Source organism: Oncorhynchus clarkii, chromosome 3 (genome assembly GCF_045791955.1).
Source record: "Oncorhynchus clarkii lewisi isolate Uvic-CL-2024 chromosome 3, UVic_Ocla_1.0, whole genome shotgun sequence".
Taxonomy (NCBI): Eukaryota; Metazoa; Chordata; class Actinopteri; order Salmoniformes; family Salmonidae; genus Oncorhynchus; species Oncorhynchus clarkii.
In genome coordinates, this window is record NC_092149.1 from 7,162,889 (window position 1) to 7,185,164 (window position 22,276).

The window sequence follows — 22,276 nt, forward strand, 5'->3', positions numbered from 1 at the left end:
CATCATGGTTCAACCATAACCCTAGCTTCATGACCACATCCTGGTTCAACCCTAACCCTAGCTTCATGACCACATCCTGGTTCAACCATAACCCTAGCTTCATGGGAACAGGGTACCACTTGGATCCAACACTGAATATGCACCTCAAAGCTCTCTGTGACTGTATGGAAACTGCCAATGATGACAACAAAACATTCAGTGTGGTTGACATGGTGATCCAGTGGACCAGTCACTCACTCAGACTAAACTTACTGTGACTGTCATTGTCTGGTTGGTTCCAGACAATGACAGTAGGCAGGTTTGGTCTGCCAGTGAGTTGTTGACTATAAATATAGTGCACTACTGAGAGTGAGAGGGCACAATGACACACCCCTCCATGCACACACGTGGCTCTTCTTGACTCTCTCAGGTGGGCCTGTGGCAGCCATAGGGTAGTTAGCATGCAGCCTGTCCCCTGGGGGGGAATAGTGGGCTGGCATATTGACCCCTAGATAGATGTCCCTGGGTCTTTTTAAATGAACTCTGTCTTTGACCTTTTTTAATGTGATTCATTGTTCACACATGCAGTTACTCCAGCTGTCGGTGAGATCCTTCCGCCGGGAACAGTAGAGAGATGTGATGCATTAAGGACACATTCCATCATTCCACCTGCTGCAGTATTACTAGCTACATTTACACAATGATTCCTGACTAAGTGTCTGTGAGGTAGCAGAGGACTTAAGCCTTCAGTAGGTTTCTGCGTTTCTGGGATAGTTGGCATGCACAGCCTTGCCAGCCTAAGATCCATAGTATAGCCATACTAATGAATTAGATAGTCATGTACTGTTACAGTATACAAGCATATGTCAAGGTACTTATGGTGCATATAGTAGGTAGTATATTATGCAGGAGGAAGTTGTACCAACTTATAAGTTACCAAGGGAATACGGTGGGCATGATGACAGAGTACAAGGAGTAAGAAATTGTGGTTACATTTTCCTTCAATAAACACAAACCTCAACCGTCCATGCAATTAAAGTAGCACATTTCCCCTCAGGTTACAGTAGATCCCATGGGTATTGGGCTGGAAATTGCATTTCCACATTTTCTAATTTGCTTTGTCCTTCTTGGGTAATGAATACTGTGTATCATCATCATGGCATAATGCTAGCCTTTAAAGGTGTTTTATAAAGATGGATCTATCTGTGAAGAAGGGACATATCCCTGGGCTGAACCAGGTGCTATAGATCTGTTGTGTGGCAACTATATTCACTCACTGAGCGATGAGTATCTCAAGAGGCTTCACAGTGTGAATAAACCCTGTGTATAATTATGCTGGTCTAGCAGAATAACTAGACTGAGACGTAAACAACCCTGAAATAACCATGGTGATGATGAGTTCATAATCCATTCAGAGAGAATGTAACTGGGACGCAGAGAGACGGACTATTCACCCAAGAAAGAATAAAACGGTTCTATATGCCCGTTGTCTAACCCCTTTACCTCCCTTCTGTCTAGTTCTGAACGGTCTCTGTCTGTTTCTGTCTGTCAAATTTAAGGGCTTTATTGGCATGGGAAACATATGTTTGCCAAAGCAAGTGAAATGGATAATATATATTTTTTAAAGTAACAGTAAACATTACATTTACAGAATTTCCAAAATAATAAAAACATTTAAAAGTGTGTGTGTGTGTGTGTGTAATGATGTGCAAATAGTTAAAGTACGAAAGGGAAAATAAATAAATCATAAATATATTTACAATGGTGTTTGTTCTTCACTGGTTGCCTTTTTTTTCTTGTGGCAACAGGTCACATCTTGCTGCTGTGATTGGATACTGTAGTATTTCCCCCAATAGATATGGGAGTCTGTCTTTCTCTCTCTGACCACTAACCCGCCTCCTGTTTTGTCGTTTCAGATCCTGAGGATTACCAACCGCCCATATGGAAGTCTTACTGTAAGTGTCTGAAGTACTGTTTATCCACTGTAAAGTCTTGGTTGTCCACCAAGAATGTGGAACGCTAGAAGCCTAGTCATCATGGCCGCCAGGCTGCTGCATGTCACTACAAAGGACTCTTATATGTGATCATATAAGGATATTAAAGCAGAAATACTTCTCTGTTACAGTTAGTGTGTACAGTAAGGCTTCTTGGGACGCGCCATGCCTCAGCACAGCTTCCTGTTACTTCTCTCTCCTCTCCAGTCTTCTAACACTGGCTGAGAGATATTTTTAGAGCTCACCAGTGGAGGCTGCTGAGGGGAGGACGGCTCTTAATAATGTCTGGAATGGAATGGAATGGTGTCCTACACAACCATGTTCATGACGCCATTCCAGCCATTATTATGAGCCGTTCTCCCCTCAGAAGCCTCCACTGGAGCTCACTATGTCTTCATGTCCGTGGAAGACAACCTGTGTGTGTCCGTGGAAGACAACCTGTGTGTGTCCGTGGAAGACAACCTGTGTGTGTGTGTCCGTGGAAGACAACCTGTGTGTGTGTGTCCGTGGAAGACAACCTGTGTGTGTGTGTGTCCGTGGAAGACAACCCGTGTGTGTGTGTCCGTGGAAGACAACCTGTGTGTCCGTGGAAGACAACCCGTGTGTGTGTGTGTGTGTGTGTGTGTGTGTGTCCGTGGAAGACAACCTGTGTGTGTGTCCGTGGAAGACAACCTGTGTGTGTGTGTCCATGGAAGACGTCCAGGTCTTGCTGGTTGTTGTGAGTTGTCCTGACTAAAACAAACAAACTCAGTCAGGAGTCTGCCTCCTCCCGCATGGAAAGTCTGTTGTGGGGAAGATTCAGTACAGAGACTTAACCTGTTACACTACTCCCAATGCTGTTACATTACAACGAGGAAACGACACTACTCCCAATGCTGTTACATTACAACGAGGAAACGACACTACTCCCAATGCTGTTACATTACAATGAGGAAACGGCACTACTCCCAATGCTGTTACATTACAACGAGGAAACGGCACTACTCCCAATGCTGTTACATTACAACGAGGAAACGGCACTACTCCCAATGCTGTTACATTACAACGAGGAAACGGCACTACTCCCAATGCTGTTACATTACAACGAGGAACGACACTACTCCCAATGCTGTTACATTACAACGAGGAAACGACACTACTCCCAATGCTGTTACATTACAACGAGGAAACGGCACTACTCCCAATGCTGTTACATTACAATGAGGAAACGACACTACTCCCAATGCTGTTACATTACAATGAGGAAACGGCACTACTCCCAATGCTGTTACATTACAATGAGGAAACGGCACTACTCCCAATGCTGTTACATTACAATGAGGAAACGGCACTACTCCCAATGCTGTGTTACATTACAATGAGGAAGACAAAGACACTGTCTGTCTCTTCTAATCCTGTTTCGTCCAACATTCTTAGGGTGTGTCCTCAAGTGGCACCCTGTTCCCTATTTAATGCATTACTTTTGCTCCAAATATGTAAACATGTATAATTTTGTGTTCTTCACCAATAATTCTGTTATAAAAAAGTAGTGCACTATGTATGGAATAGGGTGCAATTTGGTACACACACTTAGTGTCATGCACATTGTTATTGCATCACATGAGTATAGTATAATCTGTGTCTACAGTAAAGCCCTTAGAATAGGTACATTACAGACAATAGGCCTCGTGTCCCCAGCTCAGCTGTGATATATTATACTGTGGCAGTCTTAACCGTAGATGTGATTTAATCTCGCTCGCTACATGGTTTTTTCTCCATTCCATTTTCAACAGTTTCACTGATTTACACCGAACACTCAGTCTTTAAGTACACTTCATCCATGATGGCAGCTTGGCTCAGTGCTGCTGCTGCATATGTTACTGCGCTACTCTGACTGCGTCTCAAATTAAACCCTATTTACTGTAGTACTTGGTTCTGGTCAAATGTAGTGCACTATGTAGGGGAATAGGGTGACTTTTGGGATGCATACGGTCTCCCCATTGTGTCTCAGTACTAAGATTTAATAGTCACTGTTTGTATCCTGCACTAAGGCCCTAGACTAAAGTTATGTCCCAAATGGCACCCTATTCTCTATATAGTAAACTATGGGTCCTGATCTAAAGTACTGCACTACATAGGGAATAGGGTGCCATTTGGGATGTATCCCTCTGTGAAATATTCATTGACATTCACACAGAGGGTTTGGTGATGTATGGGACCTGTCATATAAACCACTGAGAGACATTAGCCCGTGGATATCTTCGACTTCGCTAACAGCTCCTGGTGTTCCTACTGTTCCTTGTTGACTTTGCTCTGAGTTCGGCTAAAAGTGAGCCTGCCATCTTTGAATCATACTGTCAGTGGCCATACAGAGACTGTATGCTGCATGTCCAATATTAGAGCAACTATAACCTTCTAACTTCCTAACGGACAGTTTTAACTCCTCAGAATCTAGTGCCCCTTCCAAGTCTGTTGGGACCACTGCACACAAACATGTTCCATGGTTAAAAATAGTGTTGTACATGTAGCATGTGACAGTGAGCTGCAAGAGGAGTGCATTGGGGCGTTATTAATAATTGTGTAACTCAAATAAATGATTAGACATCTGCTTGAACATATATGGCAAGGCCAGTAACTTGTCAGGTGGATGGATTATCTTGGCAAAGGAGGAATGCTCACTCACAGGGATGTAAACAAATTTGTGCACAAAATGTTTGAAAAATAATCCGGACCGGCCTGGTAGCTGTGGAGTGAAAATGGGATTTAAAGGAGATGAATACATTGTGGATGGCTGGACTGTAGTGGGACTGTATGTCCAGCTGATGACCCCATACAGTGATGAATGAATACGTTACTGAACTTTATTGTCCCATAGGGAAATAATGCATGAATTAGTGTCTGTGTGTGTGAAGCGGTCTACAGTCTACGTAAACGGAGCTGAAGGAGGTCTGTTTGTGTTGTTGTCTACGTAGTCTTTGTTCCGTCTGAATTTTTGGAACTCGACGCGAAACGGACCACTGTTGGCTCAGTTTCCGTAGACTGTGTTGCGTCCTTAAGGCTGTGTAACTCTCTATGCGTACATATCGTGGCCTCAGCAGTGCAGCCATTCTAATACTGAATACGATGCTTTTTACTTGACAGTCCATGTTTGTCTCTAACAGTGTACCGGCTCCAGCAGGAAGCTCCTCGGCCCAAGAGGATGACCTGCCCTCAGGAGGTCAGCACTGCACCTCTTTAAAGATTAAGCTTACAACCCCATTGTCTACCCTTCTCTCAGTGTCTCAGAATCAGGGAGGCAACCATATAGACTACAGTATTTTGTGATAGGATGCCTGATCTGTTGTGATAATGTAACGAACATTCTGATAAACTAATCTTTAACCACATTGTCGTTTTCTTATCTCTAATCTGGTACTGAATGGTAAAGAGGTCCGGCAATTGGCAGAATGAAAGAGGGAGAGTCACACAGAGCAAACTAGAATGCTATTTGGCCCTAAACAGAGAGTACACAGTGGCAGAATACCTGACCTGGATCTCAACAGAAGACAGGCTATGTGCACACTGCCCACAAAATGAGGTGGAAACTGAGCTGCACTTCCTAACCTCCTGCCAAATGTATGACCATATTAGAGAGACACATTTCCCTCAGATTACACAAACTCACAAAGAATTTGAAAACAAATCCAATTTTGATAAACTCCCATATCTACTGGGTGAAATACCACAGTGTGCCATCACAGCAGCAAGATTTGTGACCTGTTGCCACAAGAAAAGGGAAACCAGTGTAGAACAAACACCATTGTAAATACAACCTATATTTATTTCCCTTTTGGACATTAACTATTTGCACATCATTACAACACTGTGTATATATATACTTAATATACAATTTGATTTAAAAAAAATAAAAAACAAACAACTTTTGAGTTTAATGTTTACTGTACGTTAGTTTATTTCACTTTCACTTCATTTTTGCTTTGGCAATGTGAACATATGTTTCCCATGCCAATAAAGCTCCTTAAATTGAAATTAAATGGAATTGGCAGAGAGACGCAGACAGGCAGAAAGAGACAGACAGAAAGCAATAAATATCTGTTCCCCAACAGAGACACAGACAGGCAGAGAGAGACAGACAGAAAGCAATAAATATCTGTTCCCCAACAGAGACACAGACAGGCAGAGAGAGACAGACCGAAAGCAATAAATATCTGTTCCCCAACAGAGACACAGACAGGCAGAGAGAGACAGACAGGCAGAGAGACACAGACAGGCAGAGAGACACAGACAGGCAGAGAGACACAGACAGGCAGAGAGACACAGACAGAAAGCAATACATATCTGTTCCCCAACAGAGACACAGACAGGCAGAGAGAGACAGACAGAAAGCAATAAATATCTGTTCCCCAACAGAGACACAGACAGGCAGAGAGAGACAGACAGAAAGCAATAAATATCTGTTCCCCAACAGAGACACAGACAGGCAGAGAGAGACAGACAAAAAGCAATACATATCTGTTCCCCAACAGAGACACAGACAGGCAGAGAGAGACAGACAGAAAGCAATACATATCTGTTCCCCAACAGAGACACAGACAGGCAGAGAGAGACAGACAGAAAGCAATAAATATCTGTTCCCCAACAGAGACACAGACAGGCAGAGAGAGACAGACAGAAAGCAATACATATCTGTTCCCCAACAGAGACACAGACAGGCAGAGAGAGACAGACATCCTTTATGAAACATGTATCCTTCTTGGCCAAGCCATTGAAGTGACCTTTCAACTGACTATGTCTCTGTCAGCCAATGTATCTTTTCTCTCTCCTCTGGATTTACAGATGGAGACCAGACCCAAATATTACGGCAGAGAGTGAGTAGTGAGACTGACTTTGTGATTTTCATCCATGTTCTAATACAGCTGCTGGGGAGACTGGCTCTAGCTGTGTGATTTATCATTAACGTCAAGCTTTACATGTGCTTAGGGTGTTGTGTGTGTGTGTGTCTGTGTGTGTGTGTGTGTGTGTGTGTCTGTGTGTGTGCAAGAGGATGGAGATAATTTAGTGTTTCATCCAGAGGGACAGAGACCTCAAGGTCCGTAGACAAGGCCACAACATTGACAGGAGACTTGTGGCGGCATTGACAGGAGACTTGTGGCCGGCATTGACAGGAGACTTGTGGCCGGCATTGACAGGAGACTTGTGGCCGGCATTGACAGGAGACTTGTGGCCGGCATTGACAGGAGACTTGTGGCCGGCATTACCAGGAGACTTGTGGCCGGCATTGACAGGAGACTTGTGGCCGGCATTGACAGGAGACTTGTGGCCGGCATTGACAGGAGACTTGTGGCCGGCATTGACAGGAGACTTGTGGCTCTCTCAAGGTTCCATGGCATGCTATCCAGAGAGTCTGCAGATGAGCTACTGGGAGGAGCAGAGGGGGCTTACCTTGTCAGAGAGAGCCAGAGACAGCCAGGGACACACACCTTGGCCTTAAGGTACTGTACACAGTACACACACACATTTACTTACTAAATATACACACCTTGTCAAATACGCTCTCCCCACCCACCCACTCGCTCTACCTTTCTCTCCCCAGGTTTGGGCACCAGACCCTGAACTACAGACTGTTCTATGACGGGAAGCACTTTGTGGGGGAGAAGCGCTTTGAGACGGTCCATGACCTGGTGACGGATGGCCTCATCACCCTGTACATCGAGACCAAGGCAGCAGAGTACATCGCCAAGATGACCACCAACCCCATCTATGAACACCTGGGCTACACATCCCTGCTGAAGGACAAGATGGGGCACCGGCTGAGCCGGAGACGCACTGAACCCCATAGGGTCACCTTCCAGAGAGAGGACAGGAAGGTGAGGTGTTACGGTACATCACTTTGACATTCTTTATGTAACAAAGTGCTATGAAAAGTTACTTTGGTGATGACATTGGTGGGGCTGGTGAGTGGTGGTGACGGTGACATCGATGGTGGGGGTGATATTGGTGGGGGTGGTGGTGACATTGGGGATGGTGGTGGTGGTGACATTGGTGGGGCTGGTGAGTGGTGGTGACGGTGACATCGGTGGTGGTGAAGGTGACATCGGTGGTGGTGAAGGTGACATTGGGGATGGTGGTGGTGATGGTGACATTGGGGATGGTGGTGGTGAAGGTGACATTGGGGATGGTGGTGGTGATGGTGACATTGGGGATGGTGGTGGTGATGGTGACATTGGGGATGGTGGTGGTGAAGGTGACATCGGTGGTGGTGATGGTGACATTGGGGATGGTGGTGGTGATGGTGACATTGGGGATGGTGGTGGTGATGGTGACATTGGGGATGGTGGTGGTGATGGTGACATTGGGGATGGTGGTGGTGATGGTGACATTGGGGATGGTGGTGGTGATGGTGACATTGGGGATGGTGGTGGTGACATTGGGGACGGTGGTGGTGGTGGTGACATTGGGGATGGTGGTGGGGGTGGTGACATTGGGGATGGGGGTGGTGACATTGGGGACAGTGGTGGTGACATTGGGGACGGTGATTCTCTCCCATAGCACCAGGTTAACTATGTATTAACATGCTACATCTACTACTGTTGTGTTTCCTGACTATAGTTGTGACCTGAACAGGAACAACTCTGGGCCTTAGCTATGGACTGTAACAGATCAGAGTTTTTCCTGGTCACGCCACACGGTCTGGAAAAACTCCTGTCCCTAAAACATGTTCATTACCTTCTACTCTATCAGCATCTGCAGTAAGGATGGAGTTTTTCATTATGTAACCGTTTCTCATGAGAAAGAGACATTTATTGTCTCTGCAGGGGGGTGTTTCCTTCCTGACATCACTTCTCATTAAAGGTCATGATGACCAACAGGACTGGGATGTTATTGTGTAACAGACAGACACTGTTCTAGGGCTATAGATGAATCACACATTTCACACCATTTGTTCTCATCAACTAACTTCTGAAGGATATTGACTGTCTGTGACTCATTATATTAGCCGATGTGAAAATCTTTCATTCTACTGTGTCGTTCTAGGGTGTTGGCAATTCCCACATCTCACCACTAGGTGGCAACCGGACCAAGCCATAGCATATCAACAGCACATTTCACACTTAGCTGTGATTGGAAATGTTATTTTTCTTCAGTCTTTGACTGTTAAACATGGTAAAATCACAAAGCCTTTCCTTCATCCATGTTTGGTTGGGTGAAGTTGTCTTGACATTCTGCTCTGTTCCTCCAATACCAGCCACACACCCCTGGTGCTTCTTGGAATATTGAACAAATCATTTAGTTCTGATAAACAGTATCCCTCCCAAATGTCACTATATTTCCTATGTAGTGCACTACTTTTTCCCTGGTAAAGTAATGCCCTATATGGGGAATAGGGTGCCATTTGGGACGCACATGGGTCTCCATCAGTCGTCTGACAGCAACAAGGCAGTCCTGCCCGAGTCAGTGGTGTTGCAAGGCGTCCGTTTCCTCTCCGCTCCTTTCCAACACCCACCAGCGCTGTGCTATTCATGTCACTGTCTGTCCACTAGAGTTAGAGTGAAGGGGACAGAGAGCCTTAAGCCCTTACTGCAGGAGGCAGCTCCCTGCAGGCTCTTAACTTGGTCAGTAGTTCATGGACTCTGACGGATTCCAACACGTTCGTAGATGAATCCTTAACATAAAACTAAACCCCTCCGGGAGGAGTCTCCATAGCATGGGCTGTATTTCTGTCAGGAAACATACAGGACCTGATATACAGAAAGTACATGTACTAGGGTATTTGGTCTGGTCAAGTACAGACTGTCTGACCTTGTATAGTATTTTGGGGGGGGTTCCCAGCAGACATGTGAGTGGATATCTAGAGCATGTTTTGCCAGCCTGTCAGTCAGTAATGTCAGAGTGTCTGTAAAAAGGTGTTGTTTTGAGTGTCACACTTCGATCTGTCAAGCTTATGTTATGTCCCAACTGACACCCTATTCCCTATACAATGCTCTACTTTTGACCAGAGCCCTATGGGTCCTGATCAAAAGTAGAGCACTAAAGAGGTGCCATTTGGGATGCAGTCTTGGAAACCATGATGAGTTGGGCCAATGACAGGTCTCCTGATTTTAGGCTTTCAGTGTTGGACAAACACCTGCCAGTCTGTCATGTCCCAAAAAAAGCAGGAGGTCAAAGTGCAGTCCTCCTGTTTCCTCTCGTCTGCGTCCCGAATGACACCCTATTCCTTTTATAGTGCACTACCTTTGACCAGGGCCTATAGGGCTCTGGTCAAATGTAATGTACTAAGTAGGTAATAGGTGGCCATTTGGGATGTAGCATATGTCCCTATGGAGTGGAGCCAGGCTTGTTAGAATGACCTGTATCTTTACTGACTTTAGTTAACACTGCACTATAATACTCTGTCTAGTATCTTTACTGACTTTAGTTAACACTGCACTATAATACTCTGTCCAGTGTCTTTACTGACTTTAGTAAACACTGCACTATACTACTCTGTCCAGTATCTTTACTGACTTTAGTTAACACTGCACTATAATACTCTGTCCAGTATCTGTATCTTTACTGACTTTAGTTAACACTGCACTATAATACTCTGTCCAGTATCTTTACTGACTTTAGTTAACACTGCACTATAATACTCTGTCCAGTATCAGCCTGTATCTTTACTGACTTTAGTTAACACTGCACTATAATACTCTGTCCAGTATCTTTACTGACTTTAGTTAACACTGTACTATAATACTCTGTCCAGTATCTTTACTGACTTTAGTTAACACTGCACTATAATACTCTGTCCAGTATCAGCCAGTATCTTTACTGACTTTAGTTAACACTGCACTATAATACTCTGTCCAGTATCTTTACTGACTTTAGTTAACACTGCACTATAATACTCTGTCCAGTATCTTTACTGACTTTAGTTAACACTGCACTATAATACTCTGTCCAGTATCAGCCTGTATCTTTACTGACTTTAGTTAACACTGCACTATGATACTCTGTCCAGTATCTTTACTGACTTTAGTTAAGACTGCACTATAATACTCTGTCCAGTATCAGCCTGTATCTTTACTGACTTTAGTTAACACTGCACTATAATACTCTGTCCAGTATCAGCCTGTATCTTTACTGACTTTAGTTAACACTGCACTATGATACTCTGTCCAGTGTCTTTACTGACTTTAGTTAAGACTGCACTATAATACTCTGTCCAGTATCAGCCTGTATCTTTACTGACTTTAGTTAAGACTGCACTATGATACTCTGTCCAGTGTCTTTACTGACTTTAGTTAAGACTGCACTATAATACTCTGTCCAGTATCAGCCTGTATCTTTACTGACTTTAGTTAACACTGCACTATAATACTCTGTCCAGTATCAGCCTGTATCTTTACTGACTTTAGTTAACACTGCACTATAATACTCTGTCCAGTATCTTTACTGACTTTAGTTAACACTGCACTATAATACTCTGTCCAGTATCTTTACTGACTTTAGTTAACACTGCACTATAATACTCTGTCCAGTATCAGCCTGTATCTTTACTGACTTTAGTTAACACTGCACTATGATACTCTGTCCAGTATCTTTACTGACTTTAGTTAAGACTGCACTATAATACTCTGTCCAGTGTCTTTACTGACTTTAGTTAACACTGCACTATAATACTCTGTCCAGTGTCTTTACTGACTTTAGTTAACACTGCACTATAATACTCTGTCCAGTATCAGCCTGTATCTTTACTGACTTTAGTTAACACTGCACTATAATACTCTGTCCAGTATCAGCCTGTATCTTTACTGACTTTAGTTAAGACTGCACTATAATACTCTGTCCAGTGTCTTTACTGACTTTAGTTAACACTGCACTATAATACTCTGTCCAGTGTCAGTCTGTTTTTTCAGACACACAGTAGCTACAGTAAACATGCTCCCTCACATACTGACTGTCTTTACTCTCTCTTGTAAATCCTCATTCAGGTGTGTGTGTGTGTGTGTGTGTGTGTGTGTGTGTGTGTGTACATTCCTCCCGAAGGGGGGGAGGAGACTCACTCAACCTGTCTGGTGACCTGCTGTGTGTCAGCCTCCTCGGTTCACACGGCTCAATGTGTCTGTGCACTTGTGTTGGGAGTTGCCACATTGGCCAAACTCTTGCCAGTTTCCTCCTATAACAGCTTCCCAAATGGCACCCTATACCCTCTGGTCCCTCAGGGCTTTGGTCAAAAGAAGTGCACTATGCAGAAAATAGGGAGCCGTTTGAGACTCACTACTGGTTTAATGTAACTGGTGCTGGAGGGGAGATGGAAGAAGGTGATCAATGCATTTCTAGTCCATGTTCTGGTCCTAGTTCTATAATGTCAGGTTAGCCTGCTTGGATATTATTCTGAGGTTATAGTAGTTTGTTTTTGGAAGTTTAATGACCTCGTCCTTGAGCAACCTGTTAGTCTGTTGGAAACAACATGATCTATAAAGATGGCGTTGGGAAATAATTGAGCAACTACAATAAAGATTTTCTACAGTAGCTACATACTTTGTAAAAGGCAGAATGCTTTCAACGCTGATCTGTCATACTTCCAGACACAGGCAGGCCTGTTTTAATTGGCACTGTACGTTTTCCTTTCACTACACTTTCTGAATAGTAAAACAGACTTTATCACTGACTACATCCCCATTCACGTCTATGTTTGGATGAAATTGTATGAGATGGTGTGTTTTTGTTTGGACGGTTATCTGACCTTACAGAAAGAAAGACACTAGTGTTATTTTCTATTTTCCCATGATCCTCTGTTCTCCCCACTGTGTCTGCTCAGCTGCACCCACACAGTGAATAACAGAGCCTGGCTGCTGAAAAGAAACCAGGGCCTTTTTTAAATGTATTTTATTCTAAACTCTTCTGAGACAAGAAGCCATCTGCCTCGAGGGAAAAAGACCATAACCGTCAGTCTCTCTCTCTCTCTCTCAATACGTACTGTATACCCCCTCCCTCCGCCTCTCCCCCTTCCTTTTTCTGTGTCATACATTTTCTTCATCCGCCTGTCTCTCTCTTCCTCCAGATCCCTTACTCTTCTCTCTGCTCCGTCTAGTTTAGATCCTCCTCCTGGTCTTTGATAGGATGTCTATCTCTGTGACAAACAGCTTCTCCTGTCCTGACTGTTACCCGTTCAGCCATTTTAAATGAAATGTTTTAGATACATGCTTTGTAAACAACGGGTGTAGACAGTGAAATACTTCCGGACTCTTCCCAAAAATGCAGAGAAATAAAAGCTAAATAATAGAAAAGTAATAATAAATACACAATGAGTAATGATAACTTAGCTATATACACAAGGTACCAGTACTGAGTCGATGTGCAGCGGTACAAGCTCATTTTTGTTATATATTTTTTTATTTCACCTTTATTTAACCAGGTAGGCTAGTTGAGAACAAGTTCTCATTTGCAATTGCGACCTGGCCAAGATAAAGCAAAGCAGTTCGACACATACAACAACACAGAGTTACACATGGAGTAAACAAACATACAGTCAACAACACAGAGTTACACATGGAGTAAAACAAACATACTTTTTCTACTGTATTATTGACTGAATGTGCAAATGAGGTAGAATAAGGGAGGTAAGGCAATAAATAGGCCATGGTGTGCGAAGTAATTACAATATAGCAATTAAACACTGGAATGGTAGATGTGCAGAAGATGAATGTGCAAGTAGAGATACTGGGGTGCAAAGGAGCAAGATAAATAAATACAGTATGGGGATGAGGTAGTTGGATGGGCTATTTACATATGGGTAATGTACAGATAGGCTATGTGCAGTGATCTGTGAGCTGCTCTGACAGCTGGTGCTTAAAGCTAGTGAGGGAGATATGAGTCTCCAGCTTCAGAGATTTTTGCAGTTCGTTCCAGTCATTGGCAGCAGAGAACTGTAAGGAAAGGCAGCCAAAGGAAAAATTGTCTTTGGGGGTGACCAGTGAGATATACCTGCTGGAGCGTGTGCTACGAGTGGGTGCTGCTATGGTGACCAGTGAGATATACCTGCTGGAGCGTGTGCTACGAGTGGGTGCTGCTATGGTGATCAGTGAGCTGAGATAAGCTTTACTTAGTAGAGACTTGTAGATAACCTGGAGCCAGTGGGTTTGGCGACGAGTATGAAGCGAGGGCCAGCCAACGAGAGCGTACAGGTCGCAGTGGTGGGTAGTGACAAAACGGATGGCACTGTGATAGACTGCATCCAATTTGCTGAGTAGAGTGTTGGAATCTATTTTGTAAATTACATCGCCAAAGTTGAGGATTGGTAGGATAGTCAGTTTTACAAGGGTACGTTTGGCAGCATGAGTGAAGGATGCTTTGTTGCGAAATAGGAAGCTTAATTTTGGATTGGAGATGCTTAATGTGAGTCTGGAAGGAGAGTTTGCAGTCTAACCAGACACCTAGGTATTTGTAGTTGTCCACATATTCTAAGTCAGAACCGTCCAGAGTAGTGATGCTGGACCGGCTATGTACATATAACTAGGAATAAAGTGACTAGGCAACAGGCTAGATAATAGACAGTAGCAGCAGCGTACAGTATGTGAGGAGTCTAAGTTAGTGGAAAAACAGTCAATGCAGATGGCTAACTGGACTAACTATTTCATAGTCTCAAGGCTTTGGAGGTAGAAGCTGTTCAGGGTTCTGTTGGTTCCAGACTTGGTGCAGTGGTGCTGCTTGCCATGCGGTAGCAGAGTGAACAGTCTGACTTGGGCGGCTGACCATTTTTATGGCCTTCTTCTGACACTGCCTGGTATAGAGGTCCTGGATGGGTGGGAGTTTGGCCTCAGTGATGTTCTGTAGCGCCTTGCGGTCGGATACCAAGCAGTGACGCAACCAGTCATGTTCTCAATGGTGCAGCTGTAGACCCTTTTTTGAGGTTCTGAGGCCCCATGCCAAATCTTTTCAACCTCCTGAGAGTGAAGAGGCATTGTCGTGCCCTCTTCACGACTGTGTTGGTGTGTGTGGACCATGATAGATCCTTAGTGATGTGGACACCGAGGAACTTGAAGCTCTCGACCCACTCCACTACAGCCCCATCGATGTGAATGGGGGCTGCTCGGCCCTTCGTTTCCTGTGGTCCATCATCGGCTTCTTGGCTGACGTTGAGGGAGAGGCTGTTTTCTTGGTACCACACTGCCAGGTCTCTCTGATCTCCTTATAGGCTGTCTCATCAGGATCAGGCCTACCATAGTGGTATCATCAGCAAACTTAATGATGATGGTGTTGTAGTCGTGCGCGGCCACAGGGAGTACAGGAGGGGAATAAGTACGCACCTCTGAGGGGTCCCCGTGTTGAGGGTCAGTTTGGTGGATGTGTTGTTGCCTACCCTCACCACCTGGGGGCAGCCCGTCAGGAAGTCCAGGATCCAGTTGCAGTGGGAGGTGTTCAGTCCCAGGGTCCATAGCTTAGTGATGAGCTTGGAGGGCACTAAGGTGTTCCTCTTGTCCAGGTAGGAGAGGGCAATGTGGAGCTGTTAGGGAGGTTTGTGAATTGGTGAGGGTCCAGGGTGTCTGGGATGATAGTGCTTATGAGCCATGACCAGCCTTTCAAAGCATTTCATGGCTGCAGGTGTGAGTGCTACGGGGTGATAATCAATTAGACAGGTTACCTTGGCATTCTTAGGCACTGGGACTATGGTGATCTGCTTGAAACATCTAGGCATTACAGACTGGGTCAGACAGAGGTTGAAAATGTCAGTGAAAACACTTGCCAGCTGGTCAGTGCATGCTCTGAGTAAGTGTCCTGGTAATCCATATTTATCCTGGTAATCCGGGCCTTGTGAATGTTAACTTGTTTAAAGATATTACTCCCACTGGCTACGGAGAGCGTGATCCCGCAGTCATCCGGAACAACTGGTGCTCTCATGCATGGTTCAGTGTTGCTTGCCTCAAAGCGAGTATAGAAGGCATTTACCTTATCTGGTAGGCTCGTGTCATTGAGCAGCTCACGGCTGGGTTTCCCTTTTGTAATCTGTGATAGTTTGCAAGCCCTGCCACATCCTAAGAGCGTCAGTGCCGGCATAGATCGAATCATACTAAGTTGTGCATTGACCATTTGCCTGTTTGATGGCTCGTCAGAGGTTGAAGCAGGATTTATGTGTCCTGATTAGTGTCCCTCCCGCTAATTGAAAGCGGCAGCCCTAGCCTTTTCAGTGCGGATGTTATCTGTAATCCATGACTTCTGGTTGGGATATGTACGTACGGGCACTGTGGGGACAACGTCGTTGATACCAATTAATGAAGCCGGTGACTGATGAATCCCATAACACATTCCAGTCTATGGTAGTGAAACAGTCCTGTAGCTTAACAACCACTTCATCGAACCACTTCCTTATTGAGCACGTCATTGGTACTTCCTGTTTTTGAGTTTTTGCTTGTAAGCATGAATCATGAGGATAGGGTTATGGTTAGGGAGAGCTTTGTATCCGTTTGTGTGTGTGGAGTAAATGTTTTGTCTCATCTAATTGCACAGTTGACATGCTGGTAGAAATGAGAAGACATTACTTCTGTAGCTACAGCACAACATGGTCCTCAGTCTACGTTACAGTTTGGAGGGTGTACAGGAGGCCCAAAGCCATATTTTTAAAACGGCTTCTATGTCTATTACAACCTTTTTAAAGCTGCCTATCCTCTCATTTCAGCTGAAGTGTCTCTGAGCTGAGTGAGCTACAAGCATATATTTATCTCTCCCTTAGGGTCATTCCCTTCCTCAACTATTCTACCCTTCCAGCTCTTCATCATTCCATCACAGCTACAAAATCCTCTGTTCTAGTTTAATTCTGACATTCCCTCATTCTGATGAGGCCCTCCTGGTGTTTTAGAAGGAGTGGATGTTTAGAAGGAGAGTCGCTCAAAATGCGCTGTAAATTCGGCAACAGCCCCCCCATTGAGTCAGGACATGGCCACCATGAACTCTGCCTGGGACCTGACAGGGATTTGGCCACCGTGGGATTACACCTTGAGTGGGGATTACGGCCATAATCCCTGCCAATCCCAGTGGATGATCATGGTCGGGTGCTGTTCTGCTGGGGGGTTTAAGAGCAAAGCAGAGTGATTGGTGGGAGCAGGCTGGAGTCATAGCGGCTGTTTGTAGTCTGGCTGCAGTCTAGGCAGGGAGAGGAAGACCACCAGTGGATTGTGAGGCATGAAGGTCGAGATGTAGTTGACTAATCTGTTTCTACTGGACTGGAAGGAATCTAGGAGCATGTCGCGGCTCTTCTGGGCCAGAAGGATAGTGCCAGGACTCCTGTTGTGTGGAGGGGACTTGGTTATGTAACTGTTGTTGGTGGGGGGGTTTGTTACCGTGGGCTACTGGCAGTTCAGTATTATCTCCAGTTGAGTGTGTATGTCCGGGAGGCAACGTGCTAATAGGTAGTGTGACATGGTTCTCTGTGTCTGTAGAGAGTTTGACTGCAGCCAATGATCCTGCTTTAGATTGCTGCTGAGCCGTGAAGAGCTGTACTGACAGCTCCCCCTCACCCCACGCACACTCACTCTAACCCCACACACCCACCTAGCCCCTCCCCACCAACCAAGGGACTCTCCTCCTAGCCCCTCCCCACCAACCAAGGGACTCTCCTCCTAGCCCCTCCCCACCAACCAAGGGACCCTCCCCCCGGACTTCTCTCTCTCCTATTGGGTGTGTGTGAATGAGAGCCATTGTGTGAGGCACACTCCTGCCCTGGGGGCCGCCCACTGCTGCTGGCTGCTCTCTGCTTCTTTTCCCTGGAGCTGGAGCTCAGAACAGATGCAGAGCCGCCCCCATCCTGACTGTCAGTCTGTATCCTCCTGGGTCCCAGCAGCAGCAGGAAGAGGAGTAGGAGGAACAGAGGGAGGAGGAGGGGAGTGGAGCACAGCGGCCGTGTCCTCCTCGTTGGGCGGCTGCCGCCGGCGTCTGTTACCCAGCACTGGGCGCTACGTCCTCCAGCACTCACCACACGGCTCACCAGAGGAGACCCGGACAGGGGGACACAGTCAGACACACGGCAGCGGCCATGGAAGTGGAGGAAGGGAGCCGGGGTCCGGGAGGAGGGATAGGGCCAGGAGATGTAACGGTCCACAAGACCAAGAGAGGGGAGCGGAAGAGGCAGGAGCTACTGGCCTTCGCCCTGAGGGTCAAGTTGGGGAGCAGAAAAACGTTACTCTGGAAGCCTCTAAAACTGTTGGCTTCCTGTCCACAGATCACCACTTCTCCTCTGGTACGGCACAGCACCCTGAAAGACTGCCCCTCCGAGAAGCAGAGCTCCTATGACAAGATCCACAACTTCAAGGTGAGATGGTTTGTTTGATTGAACCTTTTTAAAAGAGGATGTAGTGAGGTACTGGGAGGGAGGGAGGGAGGGGGTGAGAGTCGACTGCTTTAGGACCTCTGTAGGAGGTCTGCCTCTCTGTAAATTCTTTGTTCAAAGCTCTGTTTGAAGCTCTTTCACCTCAGGAAATTATTCCATTCCTACAGGCAGCTCTGCTTGTCCATGCAGGCTCTGGGAGATTAAGTTCTGTCAGGTTGATCTGAAACTTAAAAGTGACGTTCCTCAAAGTGACAAAGTAACCGATTTCAATGACTCTTTTTTTTATCTGCTTAGTGAGCTGCCTACCTGTCACTAGACTGGCTACCAGTTAGGTACCATTATAACACAGAGACTGATGTTATTCATCATCATGTGCTTTCATGATGAAAGCTGTCTTGTGGGCACGTGCAGCTGTCAGCCATATGTCTAAATCTATCGACTGTGCTTCATGGATATGGCGTATATTTTAACCCATTAACGGCTGTAAACATTAATGGGCTGAGATTTTTGAGCACTTTAACCTCTTTGTTTCATCTTGATTTTCAAAAACAGATATACAGTTGATATATTGAAATAAATATTGAATACAACACATGATTTTGGTATGTGAGACCAACGCAAACTTGGCAGTAAACCTAACCAGTATTCTTGACCTCTCAGCTTCATCAAATCTAAACATTTCAAACAGAAAACCAGAGAAAATTAACAATCACAAATTATTTCATGAAGAAAGCAAAATCCTAAGAAAGAAATTGAGAAACCTATCCAACCAAAAACATAGAGACTCAGAACCTCAGCCTTCACTATGGTGAATCACTAAAACAATACAGACATACAATACGGAAAAAGAAGGAACAGCACGTCTGAAATCAGCTCAATGTAATTGAAGAATCCATAGACTCTTAGAAAACCCTAAACAAACAGAGTTATCTATCCAAAATGAAAATGAATGGGTAAACCACTTCTCCAATCTTTATGGCCCTACAAGAAAGAACAAACAGCAGAAACCTGATCAAATACACATTTTAGAATCAACCATACAAGACTACCAGAACCCACTAGATTATCAAATTACATTGAATGAACTACAGGACAAAATACAAACCCTCCAACCCAAAAAGTCCTGTGGGGTTGGTGTCCTCAATGAAATGATAAAATATACAGACCACAAATTCCAATTGGCTATACTTAAACTCCTTTAACATCATCGTTAGCTCTGGCATATTCCACAATATCTGGAATCAAGGACTGATCACCCCAATCCACAGAAGTGGAGACATGTGACCCTAATAACTACTGTGGGATATGTGTCAACAGCAACCTTTGGAAAATCCTCTGCATTATCATTAACAGCAGACTCATACATTTTCTCAGAGAAAACAATGTACTGAGCAAATGTCAAATTGGCTTTTTACCAAATGACCATAAAACAGACCATGTATTCACCCTGTACACCCTAACAAACAGGCAAAGTCTTCATGCTTTGTTGATTTCAAAAAAGCTTTTGACTCAGTTTGGGATTAGGGTCTGCTATACAAATTGATGGAAATTGGTGTTGGGGAAAAAACACACATTATAAAATCCATGTACACGGTTAAAATTGGCAAAACACACACATTTTCTTTCCACAGGGCTGGGGGGTGAGACAGGGATGCATCTTAAGCCCCCCTCCATCTTCAACATATATATCAACGAATTGGTGAGGGCTCTAGAGCAGTCTGCAGCACCCGGCCTCACCCTACTAGAATCTGAAGTCAAATGTCTACTGTTTGCTGATGATCTGGTGCTTCTGTCACCAACCAAGGAGGGCCTACAGCAGCACCTAGATCTTCTGCACAGATTCGGTCAGACCTGGGCCCTGACAGTAAATCTCAGTGAGACTAAAATAATGGCCTCCCGTTGGCGCAGTGGTCTAAGGCACTGCATCGCAGTGCTAGCTGTGCCACCAGAGATTCTGGGTTCGAGCCCAGGCTCTGTCGCAGCCGGCCGCGACCGGTAGGCCCATGGGGTGGCGCACAATTGGCCCAGTGTCGTCCGGGTTAGGGAGTGTTTGGCCGGCAGGGATTGGTGCGGCTGGCTTCCAGTTTGGATATGCATTGTGGTGCGGCTTGGTTGGGTTGTGTTTTGGAGGACGCATGGCTCTCGACCTTCGCCTCTCCTGAGTCCGTACGGCAGTTGCAGCGATGAGACAAGACTGTAACTAATTGGATACCACAAAATTCGGGAGAAAAAGGGGTAAAAAAAATATAATTTAAGACTAAAATAATGGTGTTCCAATAAAGGTCCGGTTGCCAGGACCACAAATTCCATCTAGACACCGTTTCCCTAGAGCACACAAAAAACTATACGTACCTCGGCCTTAGTGCCACAGGTAACTTCCACAAAGCCTTCTATGTCACCAAAAGGAAATAAAATTTGACATACCAATTAGGATCTGGCTAAAAATACTTAAATCAGTTATAGAACCCATTGCCCTTTATGGTTGTGAGGTCTGGGGTCCGCTCACCAACCAAGAATTCACAAAATGCGACAAACACAAATATCCTCTGTGTACAATGTAAAACACCAAATAATGCATGCAGAGCAGAATTAGGCCGATATCTGCTAATTATCAAAATCCAGAAAAGAGCCATTAAATTCTACAACCACCTAAAAGGAAGTGATTCCCAAACTGTTGATAACAAGCAAGCTGGTCCTGGGGCTCTGTTTGCAGACCCCACAGAGCCCCAGGACAGCAACACAATTGGACTCAACCAAATCATAAGAAAACAAAAATATACTTTTTTGATACATTGGAAAGAATGAACAAAAACAACAGGGCAAACTAGAATGCTACTTGGCCCTAAACAGAGAGGACACAGTGGCAGAATACCTGACCACAGTAACTGACCCAAAATGTAGGAGATCTTTGACTATGTACAGACTCAGTGAGTATAGCCTCGCTATTGAGAGGCTGCGTAGGCAGACATGGCTCTCGAGAAGACAGGCTATGTGCTCACTGCCCACAAAATGAGGTGGTAACTGAGATGCACTTCCTAACCTCCTGCCAAATGTATGACCATATTAGAGACCCACATTTCCCTCAGATTACACAAACCCACAAAGAATTTGAAAACAAATCCAATTTTGATAAACTCTCATATCTATTGGGTGAAATACCAGTGTGCCATCACAGCAGCAGTATTTGTGACCTGTTGCCACAATAAAAGGACAACCAGTGAAGTATAAATATAACCCATATTTCTGTTTATTTATTTTCCCTTTTGTACTTGACATTTTTGCACATAATATGACATTTGTAATGTCTTTTTATTCCTTTGGAACTTTTGTGAGTGTAATGTTTACTGTTCATTTTTGTTTATTTCACTTTTGTTTATTATTTGGTTCACTTGCTTTGACAATGTTAACATACGTTTCCCATGCCAATAAAGCCCTTAAATTGAATTGAGAGAGAGAAAGCGATCTCTCCTCATGGGCACCTGAATACATTCCTGCCATTGTGTCTCAGGTTTCAGTGAGCCTGCAGGGTAGAATGGCCTCCTAACCTCCAGCTCTCCAGCCTAGTGTCTGGTCCCATTTCAGAATGGAACAACAAACCACCCAGCTGCTCAGCACCTGTCAAGAGCCCTTATCTGTACTATTGTACTCTCTTCTATCAATCTAACGTAACCTAATAACTCTTTAGTGAAGTGGTCGGTGCAGGCTTGCGTGTGTGTGAACATGTTTGCATGTATCCAGCAGCCCGGGCAGGAACAGATGCCAGACACTTTGTAAATCCTTTTAATCTGACTTGTATACACAGTCACTCATTGGGCTTGGGGTCCCTTCTTCCCTCCCACTGTAGACTGGGCATGGGGTCCCTCCCACTGTAGACTGGGCATGGGGTCCCTCCCTCCCACTGTAGACTGGGCTTGGGGTCCCTCCCTCCCTCCCACTGTAGACTGGGCTTGGGGTCCCTCCCTCCCTTCCACTGTAGACCGGGACCAGAGACCAGGGCTGACCAGAGACCAGGGCACCCTAT

At 45.0% G+C, this 22,276-nt stretch overlaps 1 protein-coding gene across 2 annotated transcripts in view; it reads left to right on the forward strand.

The window, feature by feature from the left end:
* The window catches only part of LOC139387157 (beta-chimaerin-like), a 45,846-nt gene that overhangs the window by 10,733 nt on the left and 12,837 nt on the right, over positions 1 to 22,276 (forward strand). Inside the window, exons 2-7 of one of the 2 annotated variants that reach the window (XM_071133202.1) lie at positions 1,896 to 1,934; positions 5,114 to 5,169; positions 6,789 to 6,820; positions 7,331 to 7,444; positions 7,546 to 7,819; positions 18,148 to 18,237. In XM_071133202.1, coding sequence (XP_070989303.1) covers positions 1,896 to 1,934; positions 5,114 to 5,169; positions 6,789 to 6,820; positions 7,331 to 7,444; positions 7,546 to 7,819; positions 18,148 to 18,237 — 605 coding nt within the window. Of the gene's footprint in view, positions 1 to 1,895; positions 1,935 to 5,113; positions 5,170 to 5,461; positions 5,568 to 6,788; positions 6,821 to 7,330; positions 7,445 to 7,545; positions 7,820 to 18,147; positions 18,238 to 22,276 lie in introns of those variants that run through there. The other variant, XM_071133210.1, reaches the window with a different exon arrangement.